Source organism: Megalops cyprinoides, chromosome 8 (genome assembly GCF_013368585.1).
Source record: "Megalops cyprinoides isolate fMegCyp1 chromosome 8, fMegCyp1.pri, whole genome shotgun sequence".
NCBI lineage: Eukaryota > Metazoa > Chordata > Actinopteri > Elopiformes > Megalopidae > Megalops > Megalops cyprinoides.
This window is the reverse complement of record NC_050590.1, coordinates 21,276,297-21,296,347: the sequence shown is the minus strand read 5'-3', so window position 1 is coordinate 21,296,347 and position 20,051 is coordinate 21,276,297. Positions and strand designations below refer to the sequence as shown.

Sequence of the window (20,051 nt, the reverse complement as noted above, 5' to 3'; positions counted from 1 at the left end):
AGCTCTTCTGAAGGAGCATCAGCCCCATATTAACCATCCTCAGTGTTTATAAATATCAGCTGGGGAACATATTATAAGTCTTATTTTTTCATGTTCTCATAATTACCCATAAATTGATAAAACCTGACTGTGAGGGTTTATTACTTGCGATACAAACTTCAAAACTTTATAAGGAAAAATATGAAGGGGGCCGCTATAGTGAACAATCTCTCGATAATTAACAGCAAGATAAACAAAACATAAATTTCTATATTGCATTTATTTGGACTACCACTCAAATATGCGTGAACCATGCTATTTTAATTAAAAGATAAATCTATGTGACAGTCTGCCTCAGAGTTAATTATTCAGTATAGTATAATAAAAATAAAACCCATTAAACATGCCCTGCACTGTATTTCTCCATTAACAGTAAAAAGTGCTCGCACTGGGAACAGCATTTCAAGTTCTGGTTTTTTCTTCTGTTTTTTCATAGCCATTCTTTTACTCTTTTCTTCCCATTGTGATCTTCACAGATTGTTGATGGTGCAAATCCTGTTGAAAAAGGAATGCATTGGACACTTGTTTATTGAAATAAAATTTTAATGGTCATATTTATATTAGGCTTCCATTAATATGCTTTGTGATCGCTTTGTTACAGGTGGCGCTCATAACTGTTTATGAAGGATATTTTATTTTCGTTTTTATGCTACTTGTTTGTCATATGCAAGGGACATAATGCAACTTAATTTCACATTGTAAATCCTTGAGTTGAGTGATACAGGTCCCTTCATTTTACAGCATGTCTTGGAATTACACATCAACAGATTTAATTTCACTTTTAGCGCATTAAATCTTTATGGATTAAAAAGGCAAACTATCAAATGGAACACAGATACACAGTGTATTACAGATTGTGTTTCTTGTGGAAATATGTTGCTCAGTGATTTCAAGTCAAGATGAAAGAGGCTGGTTTTCATGGTTGGCGTGGTCTCAACATGACTGCAGGATGTCACCATATGTAGGTTCTGCTATGTCATATTGTGCCCTTAGGCTATGGTGCTTCAGAGGTCAGAGAGAGATGCTACAAATCACTGGGGTCAAAATCTGACCGCCATGTGGTCTTACGTGTAGTGACCACAGTATAGACTGCATAATAAAAAAGATGATCACAGCATATTTGAACATGTTTCTGGACACAGGTGCAAACTGTTTGTGCAAACTGGGAGCTAGTGTGTAAAGTGTAGCCATTGATAATTTGTTGAAAATCACACCGGGCAGCAGGACATTTTGCAGAGGTAGAGGTTTTATTGCGTGAAACACGGGGATAAACTGTACTGCTTCACAGACATCTGACCTCTAACAGCAGAAAGAAAACAGTCATTGCTGAAATAAACACAAATTTTAATACCTCTATACCAGAGTAAATTTCCTTCAACAGATGGATAATAATAAATAATGACCAAGAATAATTCTTAAATACAAATTCATCTACTTCTTATAAGCATAGCAACAAAATCCTCTACTCTCCTCTTCTCCTCCAAAATAGAAATATTCTTTGTGTAGGAATGTAGACAGCATGATGACCATTATCACACACAAGTTGAAGTTTTATATATATATATATATATATATATATATATAGTTTTCTTTTTTCTTTCTTTTTTTTTAGAAGTGTAATGATATTAAGTCTCTAACGAGGCCTCACCAGTGTGTCTGTCACTTCATTGTGTAAGGACTCACAGATAAGAGTGGGATCATTTCTGGGTTTAGGAAGTACAGGGAACAGTAGCACCACACCATATGGAGTTGACAAACACTTCACAAAAACCAGGAAAAATGCTTCCAGTGTTATGAACAGAATTATTGCCTGTCATATGTGAAAATACTCAAAAGACAGAGGAAAATACTGAAAAGCTGAAAAGTGCCAAGAATGGAATGTGATTATACTTTTTCCTTTTTTAAAAAAACTTATTCATATCTAATATACTGAAGGCAGCACACTCACGCACACACAAAAAGCAAGCGACTGACACAGTCACCAAAACACAGTAGTGCAGTTTAAATCCTAAAGCTCACTACAGTCATAAAGTACTTTTTTTTATAACATTGCGGTCCCAGCAATGGGCTCATACAAACAGTTGCATTAAAATGATCAACTGGATTTAAGTAAGGCAGTGAGAACTACACTAGGAAAAAATGGCTTGCTATATGCCAGAAAGGACCTAATTACAAAGCGATCTCATTTAAACTGGAACTATATTATGATGCTGTCCTCCTCGACACCAGGACACACACAATGCAGCTTTTTTGCTCCTTGTTTTCGGCTGAGATTTTCCTCCGTTCTCAGGCTTATGCTCAGGATGTTATTTTCGCTGATTGCAGTTCAGTATTTGTGTAAACTACTTTAGGCAGAGCTGAAAGTTTTAAGGCCCTGGGGTTTTAGTGAACACTCCCTTGCTGTGTGGGATGTTGACTTCCTTTAAGTCTTCAAGATTTCTTTTATCAGACAACATTAATACTTTTTTGTACACGATTGCATTAAAAAGCACCATATTCCCAGTTACTACTTCTTTCATCATTTCTTTCAACAATAGGGTGTCCAGTGAAAGCAAGTATACATTTTCTCTTTTTTTAACCTTGATTTTATAAGATCCAAGCCTTTTTTTTTGCTGGAAAACTACATCATCAAACTGGAAGAAAGTAAGAAAGTAACTTTCATTATGTCCTCTTGAAAAACTTCTTACGACAATGACAATAATTTTTGAAATCCAGATTGTAAAAAATAAAAAAGTATAAAATAGTAGAAAGAAGTCACATAAAAAAAAATAAATAAGTAAAAAAAAAAAATAAAAAAAACTCATGAGGGAGTTTGTATTAGAGACACTGAGCAGGGAATGATTATCTTTTCATAAGCTGCTTCGTAAGCGCTTAGTAAGTACGATAGTCCTGCAGTGTGTCTTAATAAAAATAAAAATGGCAATGTTTAGATTATTTCCTTCATTTGAATTTAGAGTGAAACTCTTGCCATAGCAGAAACATTCCATCTTTCAAGCAACTTCAAGTTGTAAAGACTACCTTTTCAGCCCTGCACAAGTTTTATATACAGTATGTCACTAAAGACCAGTAAAAAAAAGATTCATTATAATACATACACAAAGAAAAAAAGTTTGTGTATCTTTCCCTCTTAATACAGAAAAACAATCAAAAGAATTGACAAAACTGTGCAACCTTTATCTATAGATGAATGGATTATTTTAATATACAAGTCATTTAGATGCACAGTTTTATTTTTATCTTAAAGAGAGGATCTAATGCATTATCTGATAGTTGCTGGACGCAGGGTCTGGACTGACCCCTTGCTTTGCAGTCCAGCTAAGGTTTCTTCTATAGTGCAGTTGCGACAGCGGCTGAATTGATTTCCTCTGTGATGACAGCCCCAGTCAGGCTGGCACCACGGCGGTCCACCAGCACCGCTCATCACCACGCTCGGCAAATGGCAGCAGTTGGTGTCATGTTCTAAAGGTGTTTTCAATGCTGAAACACAACAGCCCTCTCCATCTTCCAGCCATCGCTAAATCGTTTATACGTATCATTTTTCTGGTAAAAGCATTATTTTTGGGACAAAAATCACTATAAAGATTTAATGTCTTTTTTAAATAGTATCCTTTCATTATTTTTCATGTAACTAAAAAAAGTGTTTTTTCGTTGTTTTGCTTTTTTCCTTGTGATCAGGCTCTTCCCACATCCTATCTTTACTGTAGTTATGGCACATGTTAAATGTTCAAACATCATTGAAATGTTTACTATAAGTCCCTACTCATTGCGCCGTGCTAACATGTGTTAGTTATTTTACTACAAAACAGTTCTGAATACATATTTTGGAATGTATGCCAATGTTTTATCTCCTCTAGTGAGACACCAGCCCCCACCCCTACCCCAACCCCCACCCCACAATTTATTAAATACAAGTAGAATCATGGTTGCGGCTGATGCTGTTGCTCCTCCGGGTGCGGCAGTTGTCGTGGTGACGCAAAGTCCTGCACAGGGAATGCGTCATGCTGTGGCACAGTCACCCCTGTGTGAGGGTGGTCTGCCTGGTGGAGGGGAGCCACAGTGTTCCCTTCCTCTGAAGCTGCCAATGTATCTGAGTCCATACGGGAGCGTTTGAAGCGCCGGTCAGGGTACTGGCTATTGTCAAATGGCATGCGATGGACACACAGCACATGGGTCTTCAAGTTCCCTTTCTGAGAGGCACTGTAGGGGCAGTATCTGCACTGGAATGGCCTTTGACCTACAGGGGAAGAAAACACATAACAACCAGAAGAGGCATCAAAACTCTGACCAGCAACCTCAAATTCTTTCTTTTTACATCAAGTTAAATGGCATTCATTACAATGTTGCAAGTATTCCATAGAACTTTACTTGTGTTCTTAAGAACTTTAGCATTGGAGCTTGATTAAGATACTGCAGGAACATTGTTTTGAATTTTTTTAGCTGACTTTAAATATCATCTACAGTTTAGAATTTCAGTGATATTTTCAGAACATAGGCACTATGTGTATTTGTACAGTGTATTTGTTGGAACATTAGCAGATATTAACCATTAGTCTATGTATAACTAAAGCTACATTCTTTAGAAGTTTGGATTTAGCTCTTGATGCACAAGAAATGATAAATCATGAAGATCCTCACTTTTCTTACCATCTCTCACTCATCCACAGTTTCCACTGTCTGAGAACAACAGCTTCATCACTTTCTGGTTGTGAGCTACTTTGGGCAAGCATTAAAAAGAGTGCATTTGTTGCAAATGTTTAATTTAATTCAAGAAGCCTAAATCAAATGTAATGGAATTAACAGAAGGTACTAAAATATACATTGTGCAGGTGCAATAAATAAAGAGAGGAGAGTGATTTAAAAATAAAGGTGAGCAGACATGTGACATGTAAATCAACATTATGATTTTGTGCATGCAGAAGCCAGGATTTATAATCATTTCATGTTAAGTGTTCTCATACGGGCTTTAATTTCTCAGCAGCTTCTAAAAATTACAACGTCTGCACAGGCCATACACCCACAGCACACAAAAGGGATTGTTACAAGTTTGGGGTTTAGATGTTCCAGTTGTCTGAATTTTTAGATAAGCAAGGCAACTGCACACAATGGTGGCTTTTTATTCACGCGCGGTTTAATTTCACACTCTTTTACATTATGTTAAGTCCAAGAAGCAGATTTTCTCATCCCATTTTACACTTAAAGAGAATGAATGTAGCTCCAACAAGTCAGCTTTACGGCAGTGTTTAAAGTAAACACTGAATACGTTTATTCGTATTGTCGTAGTGAGGTACATCTGAGGTAAAGAGAACATCCATTTTTAATTCCATATGAATAATATATAAATATCTCCACAGGCAAGTGAGGGTCAGACACAGGAAGGAGAGGCGCAAGTGCAGCATATTGTTTACAGAAGACAAACTAGAAGAAACTAGCATTGCTCTCCCTACTAGCCTGTACTTTCTATGTTCAGTCTGGGCGATGCATCAATATATCATGAAAAGAACCCATATTAGAAATTCACTGTACTTCTAAATCAAATGGTAAAACAAGCATGAATGTTATGGAAAGAAAAAACATATGAAATGTTGCATTGCAGACAGCCACAATAGATTCAGTCTATGTATGGACAAGAGAGAACAGCATAATGTATATTGCTCATCACAATCTTAAGGAGGGGCCGCTGTTTAATATGATGAGGACATCAGTATCTCAAAAGTTTGTCCGGTTCTTAATTCTGTTACATTGAATTTGAAAACGGTGAGTTAATATATTTTGGATAAAGATTTAGTAATTTTCTGTTAGTTTAAAAATAAAATTATTAAAATGATGACCAAATATGGACATGATATATTGACCAAAAGGGCTTCAGAAAAGCTTTCAACAAATTAATTGTTCATGATTAATTTTGTGCATTCTGTCAAAACTCTTTGTGCTATGAATCAAGTTGACAGAGTAACTTCCTAATATTCCTGGCAGTAACTGACAGTAATCCAGGTGGAATCATTCAAAAAAAGTTTTTTTTTGTTTGTTTGTTTTAGAGGCATTAAAACTGTATAAAGAAAAAAACACACAAAATCATTTTTTCTAGTACCATTTTTTTTTTCCTGTGGTGCTTTTCAAGCTCTTGAAATGTACCAAAAAAAAGAAACACCAGAGTGAAAACCCACAGAAAGGTGCCCCCCCCCAGTGTTTCTGTAAAGCCTTCTTAAAATGAAAGGTGTCAAGTTGGCCTTTTTGTTCTTACCCTGATTGCAAGTGTTGGCCAGAGGACTGACAGATGTCTGCAACCAGCTGCACTGAAGCATGCTAAAGTTTCCTTATAATCCACTTAGTTAACCACAGTCACATAAACCAAAACAAATGGACAGCGGCATTTGGCATTGTACAGAGTACACCAGCATTGCCCTGACGGAGAGAGCAGCTGATATCCCACATCTCCCCCCATTCATTCATAAATTATTGTCATTCCTTCCAATTTTGTAGTTCATCTCTGCAGTCCTACAGAATCCCCCTTTTTTCCAACCCCAGATATGACATCACTTGTTTGGTTGCACTACTTCGATGAGAACTTATTTACAGTGTATGTGTGTGCAGTGTCTCCAACAATGAGCCAGCAGGTATCAGTCTTTTGAATATTGAAGGAACAGGCTTGCTTTGTTTCTTTCACATTTCAACACTCCGCCAGGTCATTGTTGCAGAGGTGCTGAATGACACAGAACAGTCTGGGGAATCTTATAGAAGATTCCCTTTTTCCCCTCTTCTCCCTTTCTCTTTTTCTCTCTTTCTCTCCCTCTTTGACTCCTGCTTTCAAGTGGCCAGTGGCCATTTGAAACCAAACAAAAAGCATTACCAGGAAAAATAATTATTTGTCCCGTTTTCATTTGTCTGGCATTATCTCAACCTCCTAATTAACCCCTGAAGGCCTTGAGCATGTAGATCAGAGGCCTGTGGGGGGTGGATAATACGACATCACTTCCTCAAACAGCCCACTGTACCCTTACAGCTTGTATTGCAGCAACCTTTTCAACTCTCCCTCCTCCATGCCTTGTAAAAGAGCAGAGAGGACAGGGAGTCATGTGGCTGCCTCTCCCCCTCGCCAGCAGTCGCAACAGCTGTGAAGCATTCTTTCTCCGCACATCCGCTAAAAGAGATGTGCTGGATTTCGCCTGTGGCACGTCGGAGAGAGGCGCTTTCTGAAGAGTCGCGCTGGATTTCGCCCCCGGCACAGCAGCGAGAAGCAGTTTCTGGCCCTTTAGGGCCAAGCTTAGTGGTATAAGTGCAAAGAAGGAAAGACAGATCCCTTGCCAACCCGCACCCCCCATCTCCCCCTGCCTGTATCACCCTGCCTCTGCTGGCTCAAAGTTCCCAGCATGGCAGTGCTGCTGAAATGGGCCACACTGCCTCCCCCTGGTGGTTTTCTCTCTCTTTCACACACTGCGTTGCCTTGGCAGGGAATCAAAACGGCTCTTATATAAATTCCATCTGATGCCAGCGCTACCATCTGTGAGCAAGAGAGCCTCACCTACGTCTGCCGGCAAAAGCCACCCTCCCCATGCGTGACAAGGAGGGAGGAAAAGAGAGACTGAAAGAGGGGGAAGGAGGAAGAATGAGAGAGTGAGTGTGAGAGAGAGAGAGAGAGAGAGAGAGAGAAAAAAAATTGATTAATTTGCAGAATGCTTGTGATTTGCTCATATATTATTATAACGGCTCATCAGCACATGACAAATCCCCGGGCCGGCGCGGCAGAGGAAGCTGCTGGGTTTCAGCAGTTTTTGTGTGTGTGCGCTGGCACCTGACAGACTGCAGAGCCTCTAATGACTTTCAGATGCTCACAAACAGTAATTCTATCTTCAGAATAAGAGGAAAAAGCTGTAGGGGAAAAAAAGGGGCAGCTAGTCTGTTTCATTTCCGTCCCATGTATTATTAGGGGTTAACCCCTGACAAGCAGTCCGCTGTCTCAAGATCACAGGGAGGGGGCAGCATATTTGATTTCTTATAGGGGTTTTGGTGTTTATGTGGGAATGTGCACTGGATGTCACACTAGTTAAACTACAGAGGAAATAGAGGATGCAGTTTAAAAGTTTACTGGTAGCAGCACAAAGACTAGATAACATAGTTTATAGTTTAGTGCAATGCAAGGGTGAATATGAATCTATGTGGCGTGGTAAGGTAACATGCTGTGGTGATATTTCACAGCAGTGCCTAAGTAACCCATGTAACAACGTTTAACCCATGGCTGAATGGAGAGCCCAATGAATGTGGATATCAAATTCTGTACAGGGTCACATAGCACCATGCACCATTCAGCTCCCCCCAAAAAAGTAAAAAAAAAACACACACAGAAGGTGTAAGCAATAAAATGTGATGCACCATCTGTCGGCCAATAATAACCTGCAAGTTGTAAAGGCTTGGAGATTACTCAGCAAACAGTGCTTCTGAACACCCAAATCCCTCCTCAGCATTACAGTGTTATTCACTCAATCCTAGCACCCCTCAAACAGTGCAAACTCAAGAACATGTACACTGTTACAGTTAGGAGATCTTCACGTGTCGGAAGAGTAAATGAAATTGTTTGCCAATATCTCTAGGGTGATTTCACATAACATTTAGCTTATAGTCTAAAAGACCTAAAAGATCCCTGCAATCTATTGTGAGTGTAAATTTATCTTATTTATTTATTTAAAGCAGTGCAATATATGACAATGGGCTACAGTTTTGGGAGTACAAAGCTGGTTTATTGCTTTGCTTAACTAGAAAACCAAGATATAAATACCACAAAAGAATACTTTTCTTTCTTGAATCAAACAAACCCAGTCTTCACAGGGGATGAATTCCCATGCTAATTCCTCAGCTAGATTATTAATTACTACACCAGCAGGACCTGTCAATAATTACTCAAAATAAATTCAGTAAATAGTGCATTCTGATTACAGAGCTAAACAAGTAATTTTCAGTGTCTTTCCTGTTTTCTTCTTTATATGAGCACTAATGCGTACAGTATAAAACTATGGGATTTAATGTTACGATCATCATACTTTACAGTAGAGCAATGTCTGTAAGGAGAATAAAATAAAACAAAACTTTTACGCATTAAAAATATCCATAATTTCAAATTAAAACTTTATGAGAAACAGTTTTTAACCACTAAAGATGTATTAAACTGCATTCTCCCCTGCACATTTTCCACACTGTTATAGATAATAATAGATCTAAAGCTCTAAACTCTGAGTATGTACATATGGCAGAGTACAGAAAGGGCCCTCTCTCTGCCCTGTGATTGGCTAAAAGTGCTGGGAGTCATGGGTAAAGTGCAGTATATTCATCATGTGATGAAAGTGATGTGGCAGGTGGTCTCAGCTGGACCTCCAGGACTTGTCTGAGGTTGGAGTGCTGGCCTGGGGACAGAAAGTTCATGAGCGTTCATTTTTCCCCCTGCTTTTTATCCCACCTGTCCCAACAGAGCACAGGACAGCACTCAGTACTGCTGACCTGTCAGACCGCACTGATAATAAATGCCATAGTGTGTGTGCTGGGGTGTGAGGGGCAAAAGAAACAAGGCGAGGCAAACATCTCACAGTGCACTCAAACACATTACACCTCTACCCTGACAGTGGTAATGAACCAGCCTCACAAGTCTCAGAACCTCCTTCTCTAATTTCATAATAAACAACCACTTTCAAATATAATGTCTATACTCATCACATTGAAACCCAGAGCTGTAGAGACCTTGAAGGAGGCAAAAAAAAGAGCAGAGATATGTATTGTCCAAAACCGTTAGGCACTTTTAAGATAACTCTGGGGATAAAAGACAAAGCAAGCACTTTGAAAGTACAGACAGTGTCATCTTGTTCTACTGTAGGCCAGGTGCTACTCAAGGACTTGGGGCCAATTAAAAGAGATAGGCAAAAGAACAGATATACTAGCACATAAACAGAGGAGTTCCCATGGGCAAATGAAGGGAAAGGGGGCTATGAATTTTCAGCCAGCCTTTAACAGCCTTCTCATGTTGAATGCATTAATATCATGGCAATGAGGGGAAAGCTTTCAGTTGTTAAACAGAACTTAATTTTTGTGAATAAATACCTCTCTGGCTTGGTAACAAACACTATGCAGACAATTACCCTATGTGTGTAATTGAGTTTGCACCTGTAAGCACTTTGAAATATTATACATGAAACTTCATTCCAGGTAAATCTTTTGAAATCCATAAAAAGAAACATACAACAGCAGAAACCTGTGGTAAGTCACAGGGTCTGGCATGCATGCAGCAGCCGCAACAGCAACAATATCCCAATCCAGCCCTCTCTTGATTTGCTTTTTCTCTCCCTCTCTCCCTTTCTCTCTCTGCAAAGGCCCTATTTGTCTGCTTTAAGTGAAATCACTCAATTCTCAAAAGTCAGTGGAGGACTTTGGAAGGGGGAGGGCCACCTCCAAATAAGTTCCATTAATCAAAACCCAGAGTCTAATGTAACTAATATTTTACAATTAGAGGAGACAAGATGGAGCTAAAAGCCATCTATCTCTCTTACACCACATGATCATCGATTCATAATCCGGAGCCTGCGAGCAGCACAAAGATGCATTCACCAGGAAGGGGAGGGGAGGGGTGCAGGGGAGGGGAGGGGGCTTTGTGTGGTGTGTGTGTGTGTGCATGAGTGTGTGTCTGTGATGTGTGTGTGTGTGTGTGTGTGTGTGTGGGGGGGGGGGGGGGGGTAGCTGAAGCCGGAGATAATGAACATGATGAGACAGAAAGCCGAGAGAGCCGGGGCAGGGATGACAGAGCAGCTCAATGGTGACAGATGACACAGGGCTGAGCGCTGATACCTGACAGACAGCGAATGATGACTGCAGCTCTTTCCCACCACTGCAATCTGCAATTATCTCCATGGGGCAACAAGAGCACAAAGGCAGCTCGGGCTTGCCACTCTCTGCCCCACACTGACCTCTGGTCACAACGCCAGGGTGAGAACCCCTGCACAATTGCTGCCCCTCTCAATGTCTCTCTCTCCATCCTTCATTCATTCCTTTCCTCTGTTTCTTTTAAAGACATGCTATGATATCTGCTTGTAATGTCAGGGTAAAGAACCCATGGACTAGCACACTCTTGCTCTTTTTCTCTTTGCATCTCTCTCTTTCAATTTGCTCTACCGATTCTCCATTGCCTTAAATACTCGCTCTAATTGGTCAACATGCAGGTAGTGCACTGTGTGAGGTAGTGGCCTTATTCCTTCTTTCTTCCTTTACTATGTGTAGTGCAAATCTTCTCTGTGTTGTGCAATGTGTGTTCCTGGGTTGTACAGTATACATTCACTTTGTGGTATGTACTGTGTGGTGTGAATGCACTCGATGATCAGGAGTGTGAAGTAAGCATCGACCCTGTTATGCGCAGTATGTAGTGTATATCTGCACTTTGATCAGGAGTGTGCAGTGTCTAATTGCCCACAGGTCAGGAGTTTGTACTGTCTATCTATCCTGTGATGAGAAGTGTGTCATGTGTATATACTATGTCTGCTGGTATTCAGATGAAAGGCTGACTTTCTCTGGTTCATTTTGTGCATTCAGTTGCACTGCCACCTTCAGGATTGCCCCTTCTTTTAACTGATACATTAAATGGCATTGTGAACATAAAAGTCCAAACCTTTTATTATTATTTATTCTTTTTTTTTTTTTTTTTTTTTTTTTACAAAATAATCATTTTTGAATCTTACAAATGCTTAAAGAGGTCTCTTTTTCTCTGGCGGTAAAGAAAATTAAAATGTGAGATGTGTATATGGGGCCTCCTAATTTGCAACATGTACAATCCCATATTATTGGGTCATGCAGTCATTTCTAGCATGCTCTGATGTACATTGTGGTCTAATGCATCATAAATAATCTAAGTGAAGTCAATTCTACATAGCAATCAGCATTACATGGTGAAGTGCAACCCCTAGTTTGTCCCTTTTCAAATCCAATAAACTCAATAGGAGCCACATTATGTTCTCAGCATTATGGGCTGGCACAATTAATTTTTCATCAAAATAAGAGTGTAAAGTTGCACAAAGCTCCCTTTATATTGAGCCGCCAAATGACTACTGAGCGTCAGATAGTTTGCAAAACATTTTTATTGTCCACTGGTGTCATTACTGAGGCCGTTATGCACTGAGCGGGGAACCAAATGGCTCTGTGACAAGATTATTTTACCATGCAGACCTGTGGATCTCAACACAAAAGCATAGATCAAACACTTTGAACTAAATTGAACCCCCAGAAGACATTTGTAAAAAAAAAAAAACATCCCTTGGATGCATATGACATGTGCACATGTCAAAATCCTACAACTGCACCATCTCTGTGAGTATTTGCCTTTTTGTAAATAGCATACATGTAAAATCCAGCCACACCAGCCTTGTCACACTTGGGTGAATAAGCTGGTCTTTATCTCCCTCTGGTGGTGAAAAGCGGTGAGCTCCATGCAGACTATGCAACATGGAGGAAAAATTAACTACAGCTGAACAAATGAGAGTGAGGACAGGTTCAACTAGAGGTCACCATCTGCCCAGTTACAACTGTTGGCACACTTGATCTGCTCTGCATTGTCATCTTAAACACATCAATAGATGTACATATTGCCCAACAATATGGTGCGTAGGAGAGAAAGAATGGATTCTGCTGAAGGAGACGGCCACACAGCAAACGGTTTGAAAAAATAAACAAGCCAATGTGCAAACAAATAAATAAAACGCTTGATTATTTATTCTTGATAACAGAAGAGCAGAGTTACAAAGAGCAGGAGAAACATCACAGATGACAAAAAAGTGAATGCAACACCACTTGTATTTGTGAAGCACTATGATTCACTGTGTAGTGACACCCCTGATTCACAAGAACTTGCCTTGATTGTGACAACAGGTTCAGAACCAGACACAGAGCCAGACACACAATCTAAGTTTATCCAACAGTGTGCGCATGCACACACACACACACACACACAAGCATGCACGCACTCACACACACACACACACACACACACACACACACACACACACACACAGACACACACACACAAAATGACTATACAAACTCATGCATAATGCTTCATACTTAGGTGTGCCAATGAGTCTGATTAGCAGGCACATTTATGCAGGAATTTGGAGGAAATTTGATTGGAACATTTCATTTGCAGATTGCAAATTGCCAGTGCTTGGCTCCTAAATGTGCTTTTAGGTGAATACTGGAACATTGTGACTCTTTCAAGATGTGAGATTTATTAAGAACAGGCTCTCACATCACATGTGCCCCACATCTGGACTGGTACAGTCATTTCCTTTAAAAATTAGTTAGACATTAACCTTGTGTATTTCCTCTTGGTTCCACAGCAGTTAGCTCGGCATTATGTTAAACGAACATAGATCCCATCAGCACAAGCTGGATTTAATGTCAATCCATTGTAGGCATGAAAGGCTCTGAGAATGAATGAAACTAAAATACTTCCCCTGAAAACTTTGAAGACCTTTCAAAATTGGCATACTCAGAGCTAGCTGAAATAGTAATGTTTTCAATGTTACCTGAGGCCTGTCCTTTTAAAGTATTGATACAATTCTCTTTCTGTCATAGTTGAAGTTTATGTTACTTGTCACTGTTGTGCCACTGAATAGCTTCTGTGAAATCCCTTAAATCACTTTTGGAAAGGTGACAGTGTCCTTGAGTTCTGTGTCCAATGGCTGTGTATTTTGTGCTGAATAGTGTGCTGTTGTGGGCACTGCCAGAAGGACATAGAGAAATCCCTCTTTCTGACAGCTGAATGCTTCAGGTCGATCACACTATTACCTGAGGTGCAACAGTTCGGTGACAAAACATAGCACTGCTACGAATAAGATATAAGGAGTCCTGTAATTATAGTCAGATAATACTACACACACGCATGCATGGACACGTGCATGCACGCATGCACCCATGCACACACGCACACATGCACACACACACAATCATATTACATATACAGTTGCAGGACTCTCTATAAATTTCACCTATTATAGAGAGTCCCTGAAGGGGAAAGTATCAATATGAGAAGTGTACTGTACCATAATGTTAGCATGATACAAATTATAAATCTACACTTTTTTTCCGTATGAATGATAAGCAGACTATCGATTTAGGAAACCCACTGCCAGATGGACAGACAGAAAACATGTGGTGTAAGAAAGAGGAAGAAAAACTATTTGCTCACACTGAAATAACAGCAGACAATGTCTGACTTTAACAGGTTTTGGAATTAACAATACATTAGCCCAAGGGCAGAGCACCGCTGAGAGGAACACCATAACTTGTAATATTAGCTGTCATGGCCTGAGCCCGTTCTGTGTTTCAGAGACAGTTGGGTACCCCCTCCAGCGAGTTTCTCATGTAGCACTTAACAGAGAAGTGAGGGAGAAGAGCGAAAGATACATCATTTATATTGCTCATCTTTCAGCACCATATAACAAGTGCTTCAACAATAACAACATGAGGGGAACTGCTCTCCACTCAATGCTGATCTTGCGCTACATGCACACAGTGTGTGTAGGAAAGGGTGTGTGTGCTGTACCTGCCTAAGCCAATTGGCAAGGCCAGCAGTCATAATATTACAGAGATGATCACATATATGAGTTCAAACACAGGATGGGGAGGGTAGTAAAGAAGGGAAGGGAAGTAAATGAGTAGAAGTACACATTAGAAAATGGATACTATGGCATGCTACTATGAGACCACACATCTATGACCTTTTCTTTCTTTGCATAGTGGTCTGCCAGTGTCTGTCCCTCTCAAAGGCCAGGGGGTTGCAGAGTCAGATAGTCAGGTAATGTCAGGTCAAAGCATGGGTAAAAATGTTATGGTTAACAGCATGAAAACATAGGTAAACACAATATTTCTGTTGTAAGGGGTAACGATACTGTGTAAAAATCTGGTTAAAGCAGTGCTACCATTCAGAAGATGGTGAATGTCGTTGTGCTCCTCCTTCATGCTTACCACTTAATGCTCATACTGCTGATTAAGCACATACGGAACCTCTGTCAGTCAATGAATGGTGATGATGTCATATGCAAGAAATGGATAAATTAGAGCTGGGTAAATTAGAGCTGGTGTTAAAATCTATCATATACATTCAGGATGAGACTGTTTGGTTTAAACCTGCAAATGCGTGCCTATCATCACAACTCTCTGCTACCTTGTGGTAGCCCTTGGAAATGACAAGGACAAGACAACATTTGTTCTGAACATATGCTCTGTATACCATGTGATAAATAAATTAAAAAAAAAAACTAAAGCTACCATACATATTTGTGTTGTGTGTATATATATATATATATATATATATATATATATATATATATATAATATATATGTGTGTGTGTGTGTGTGTGTGTGTGTGGGGATATAGACTGTACACTTATATTTCACCTATTTTACTTGAAAAGGAAAACAATACCTTACTAAAACAAAGAGACATTGTTTGAATACATATTATTTTATTACAAGTACAGATCAGTAGTTACAAAAAGAAGCATCCAATGGACTTGCACTGGCATGAGAAAACAGCAAACAAAGGTTTCAGCTCACGAGACAAATTGGAACGTGTAATGCACTTATACTCGTTCAGTAAGACCCAGACAACCAAGTAACCCTCTTAAATACACAATATAGAGGCTGGGGGGGGGGGGGTGGAGTGGGAGCGGAGAAGGGGGGCATGGGAGCAGCAGGAATAACAACATGCTTGTGGAGAAAAGGCCAATCATAATCATGTGACAACAATTAACATGAGCGTCTCTGATTGGGTACCATGACCCAATCCCACAATTCTCTGCCAGATGCCCAAAACTCAACTTTTTTTTTCTTAGTGATCCAAATCATGTGATTTCTGAGTGAAAAGCATGACTCTCTCCTTGGCAGAATAGTAAGTAAGCAAAATGTTTAGAATGAGAGTTATCTGTGGCGGTATCAAATGGGCCTAAAAAGTATTCAGGTTGAGTTTCAGTGGAACAGCTTGCCTCAGTACAGACATACAGACGAGTCATCAAGGTGACAATGTGCATTACTGAACACGTTTACCAAATAGTCATTATCAAAGCTATATAATACTTAAATCTGAATATGTAAATAGATATAGACTGTACAAACGGCATAAAACTGTCAGGGATTACAGAGAACAGAGACACATTTCACAATGTCAAGGGACACAAATGCACAACTTTAGTTAGATTAGTTTGTATTGTATTGTATAGATTCAATGCACCCGATACTCTATGATACCATCACAGTGCAAAATACTTCTGGAAAAAGGGAATTCCTCTATGCTAAATGACTTATGTATATATGGGTATATGTTCGCAGCACATGAAAAGATTGTCAGTCTTTTTTATTTCAATGTAGAAGGCAAGAAGTACAGTACTTGAAAAGTAATTCATTCTAAAGCCTACATCTAAAACAACTAGCTTTGTAGATGCAACAGTGTATGACTGTATCTAAGGCTAGACAATAATTGTATATCTTTTTATATTTTTTGTATGTTTTATAAGTAATTACATCAAACCATTTCAGTAGTCAGTAACACGTTGCGACATTGATAGGTGGCAGTATTTTATAAACATTTGCAACACTAGAAGTCCTTGAAGTTAACAAGATAGATGTTAAAATGTAGATGTAAAACCTGTTTTTTTTTCTTATTCTTCTTAGAATTCTATATATCTATCTATTTTGAACAAGATATTGTAAACTAGTTATTACGGTCACTTCAGCGTTTTGCATATCACATTCACAATGTTTTTTTTTTTTTCTTTTTTTTAATCTTTTACATTTAGCTCTTTGATAATCTACAGAGTCAACATCTGAACAAACAGTGGACAATATGAACAATAACTACCTAGGCTTAATTCCTGTTTCTGTTAGAGGGAGAGAGTGTGGACAGTCACTCCTGTCTCTCTGATGTCACTGCACTCTCACCTATTTGTGGTCCCCCAAAAACATACAGCTAACCAACTAAAGGTACCCTGCTGCAGTCGCTCTCTGCACACACAATTTATTCATACCTTACACATGTTGCCCTCAGTACTGTGAGAATAACCCAGTTCTCTGAACAACTAGACTGTCAGCTAAAAGTGTATATGCTTATGGTGACCAGGGTTTGCACAAGGCAGAGACGGGTGAGCTGTAGTGTAAGGAACACCAATTCAGCATTGCCAAAAGTATGCTTAATCTGTTAATGGATGTCCCCAGCTCAGTGCTGCATCATTTACAACTGTGACTGAAGTGAGCTTTTCAATTTGAATGGAACAATTCCAATAATATTTGGACAGTATTTGAAGGAAGTGAAGAGCTGTTCAGTGGCTCTGATGTACAAGAAAGCACAAAGGTGGGGGGCTGTGGTATTTGCAGATGCAGGGAAGAGTCTGCATCTCTAACAGAGGATGTTTCTATAGGTACAGAGAATCTGCAGGGGCTGATACCTTGAAGGGGTGGGAAGCAGATGGGGTAATCAGGTTAGCGGGTTGCCTCTTCAAACAGACACATAAAGGAACAAGGATAGAGCTACGAGCAGATTCAGGACACAGACAGCAAACAATCACGTTCGAGTCTCAGTCCAAATTTCCATTTCTGATTGACTGTATATCCAGCGACCTCCACATTTCAGCGGGGCTTTGCTCGCCGCATCCCCAAAGCGAGCCCGTTTAGTACAGCGCTGGTCCTCCTCCTCTCGGTCACTTTTCTTTGTTATTTTTATTTATTTTTTCTCTTTTAGTACAAAGTCTTTAATAAAGTCTGCTCTTTCATCGCTTGGGTAAGCGCATGAGCCCCCCGCGGGCTGGGAGCTGCTCTTCTTGGAGCCGTGCCTTAGTCTTTGTTAACAGCGTCTTCCTGCATCTCACTGTCAGCTACGTTACATTCCTGGGCCAGCGTGGGGGCGAGGGCGCGAGGGCCTTCCTCCTCTCTTACCCACTGATGAACTACAGTTTAGAGAAAAAATGCAGATTAAAACTACTGTGCTCTGGGGACAGGTATGCGAGCAGAGACACCAAACACACTTTCTACAATGGCTCCAGTGGAAAATGGCATTCAGTTTATGACACTAAGTTCAACAACGAGCCACTTTGATATTGTAAGAACAACAGAGTTCGAATTCTGTTCTGTAAACAACATTTTGCACTGGAACCACAAATGTGCATTACAGATTTAATTTTTATATCATTTTACAAGTAGTCAGGAAACTAAATAACATTTGTATACATTTGATTTCTAATCTGAAATGTAACCCAAGATGAAACGACACGTTAGCTATGGTATGAAAATGTGTGAAGTTGGTTAAAGGGCATATATATATATACATACAATCATAAACACTAACAACAATAAGAGTATACAGCAATTTTATTATTTTCAGCCTCTTTTTCCAAGCAAGTTTGGATGTTAGAGTCTCTAGCAGTACCAGCATAATAATAAAACCTACAAACTGTAGAATGTAATTAGAATAACATTTTCCAAGCTAAATAGTAAAAATGGCTTATTTGCAATTATGTTCAGCTCAGACGAAATCTAAAGTAAATAATATGAATCATGTTTCTCCTCACAGTTTAATTTCTTCAACAACCTCTGTGAAAATAATTTGGCAATAAAGTATATAGACTGCATTTTCATGTCATGTTCTTTTAGAAATGCTTTTATGAAACTGACAAAAGGATATTAAAACATGCATTTACTTGAGCATGCTCTTGCAAGAATGATATTGAAATGAAACGAAGAGGCAATGTAAAGCGAATAACAGAAAAAAAAACATCACTTAGATTTTCCAAAGAGCAATAAAGTTGACACTTACACAATCAAACCAGCATTTCAGTCTGACATTTCTTTAACTGGCCGACTTTAAACTAATATGCCAAATGGTTTCAAAATATATGCTAGAAATAAAAAAAAGAATAGAAAGAAAGCTGACTGTACTTGAGTCATTTGTTTTATTGACTACACTAAATATAATTCACACTTAAACATATTTCATGGTAGAATTATTCTTAAATTAGAAACATCTCAATTTCAAGTAGTGGATCTCAAACTGTCTGTGTAAAACTACCAGCTGCTGTACCAGTCCAGTCTGAGCAAAATCATACGAACCAACTAAAGACAGTATAGATAAATGAGCACTAGATGGCACTATAGGCTTCAGTGTGAAATTGGCACTTGGAATAACCATTAAAAACAGTTTTCCAGATAGACAGCATCTTTGTAATGCTCCCCTGAAGAAATACCTTTCAGTGATTCAAGAGTGAATAGTGCTAATGGCAACCATGCTCCCACATTCCGAAAGCAATTTTTCCTTAAAGAAAATACTGCTCATTCCAAGATGCTTTGTTGCCAAATAAGAACGTATAATATTTAAAACTTCTTTTTTGTACTGCATCCCTCCATGATTCTCTCACTTTCTTTATAAAGAAACTTTTAATAACAAGTTACTGATTAAGCCACATATTTGCTTTTCACTGTTCATTAACTAAGCCACCTGGAATGTTATTATTTTGATTTGCTGTTTCTTCTCCCCAAACAACTGCCACTGTGATCAAGAGACTTCTGGGCTAACTTTATAGAGTTATTTTCCTCCCTTTTTTAATTTCCGATTTGCATAGTGAGCATATGTACCAGCAAGTTCCAAGGACCTTTTTAGTATTCTACAGATGTACTCCGCTTTAGAACAATAATTGATTCCTCTTTAATGTTATTGAGCCTGCCATACTAGGTCAATTAGTTTGGAAATGTGGTCATTGGAATGCTTGTGTAGATACTGTATAACACAATAACCAGACTTAATACCATCACAACTGTTCTTTTACCCTTTTACCCTTTATCCAGTTACATCACTGAAGAGTTAAAATGACTGGCAGTAATTATTAAAAAAAAAACTAATGCTATTAAGAAAATGATCATGTGGAAATATACTGAAGGTTACATTTCTGTGGTGTCAGATTTCAGTTTCTATATATCTGTAACTATCCTGCAGCTACATGTTGTATATT

At 39.0% G+C, this 20,051-nt stretch overlaps 1 protein-coding gene across 1 annotated transcript in view; it reads right to left on the bottom strand.

The window, feature by feature from the left end:
• Positions 1 to 16,628: 16,628 nt before the first annotated feature.
• The window catches only part of znf536 (zinc finger protein 536), a 144,247-nt gene continuing 140,824 nt past the window's right edge, over positions 16,629 to 20,051 (bottom strand). The window contains exon 7 of the mRNA XM_036535638.1: positions 16,629 to 17,996. Coding sequence (XP_036391531.1) covers positions 17,884 to 17,996 — 113 coding nt within the window. The 3' untranslated portion in view covers positions 16,629 to 17,883. The remainder of the gene's footprint in view (positions 17,997 to 20,051) is intronic.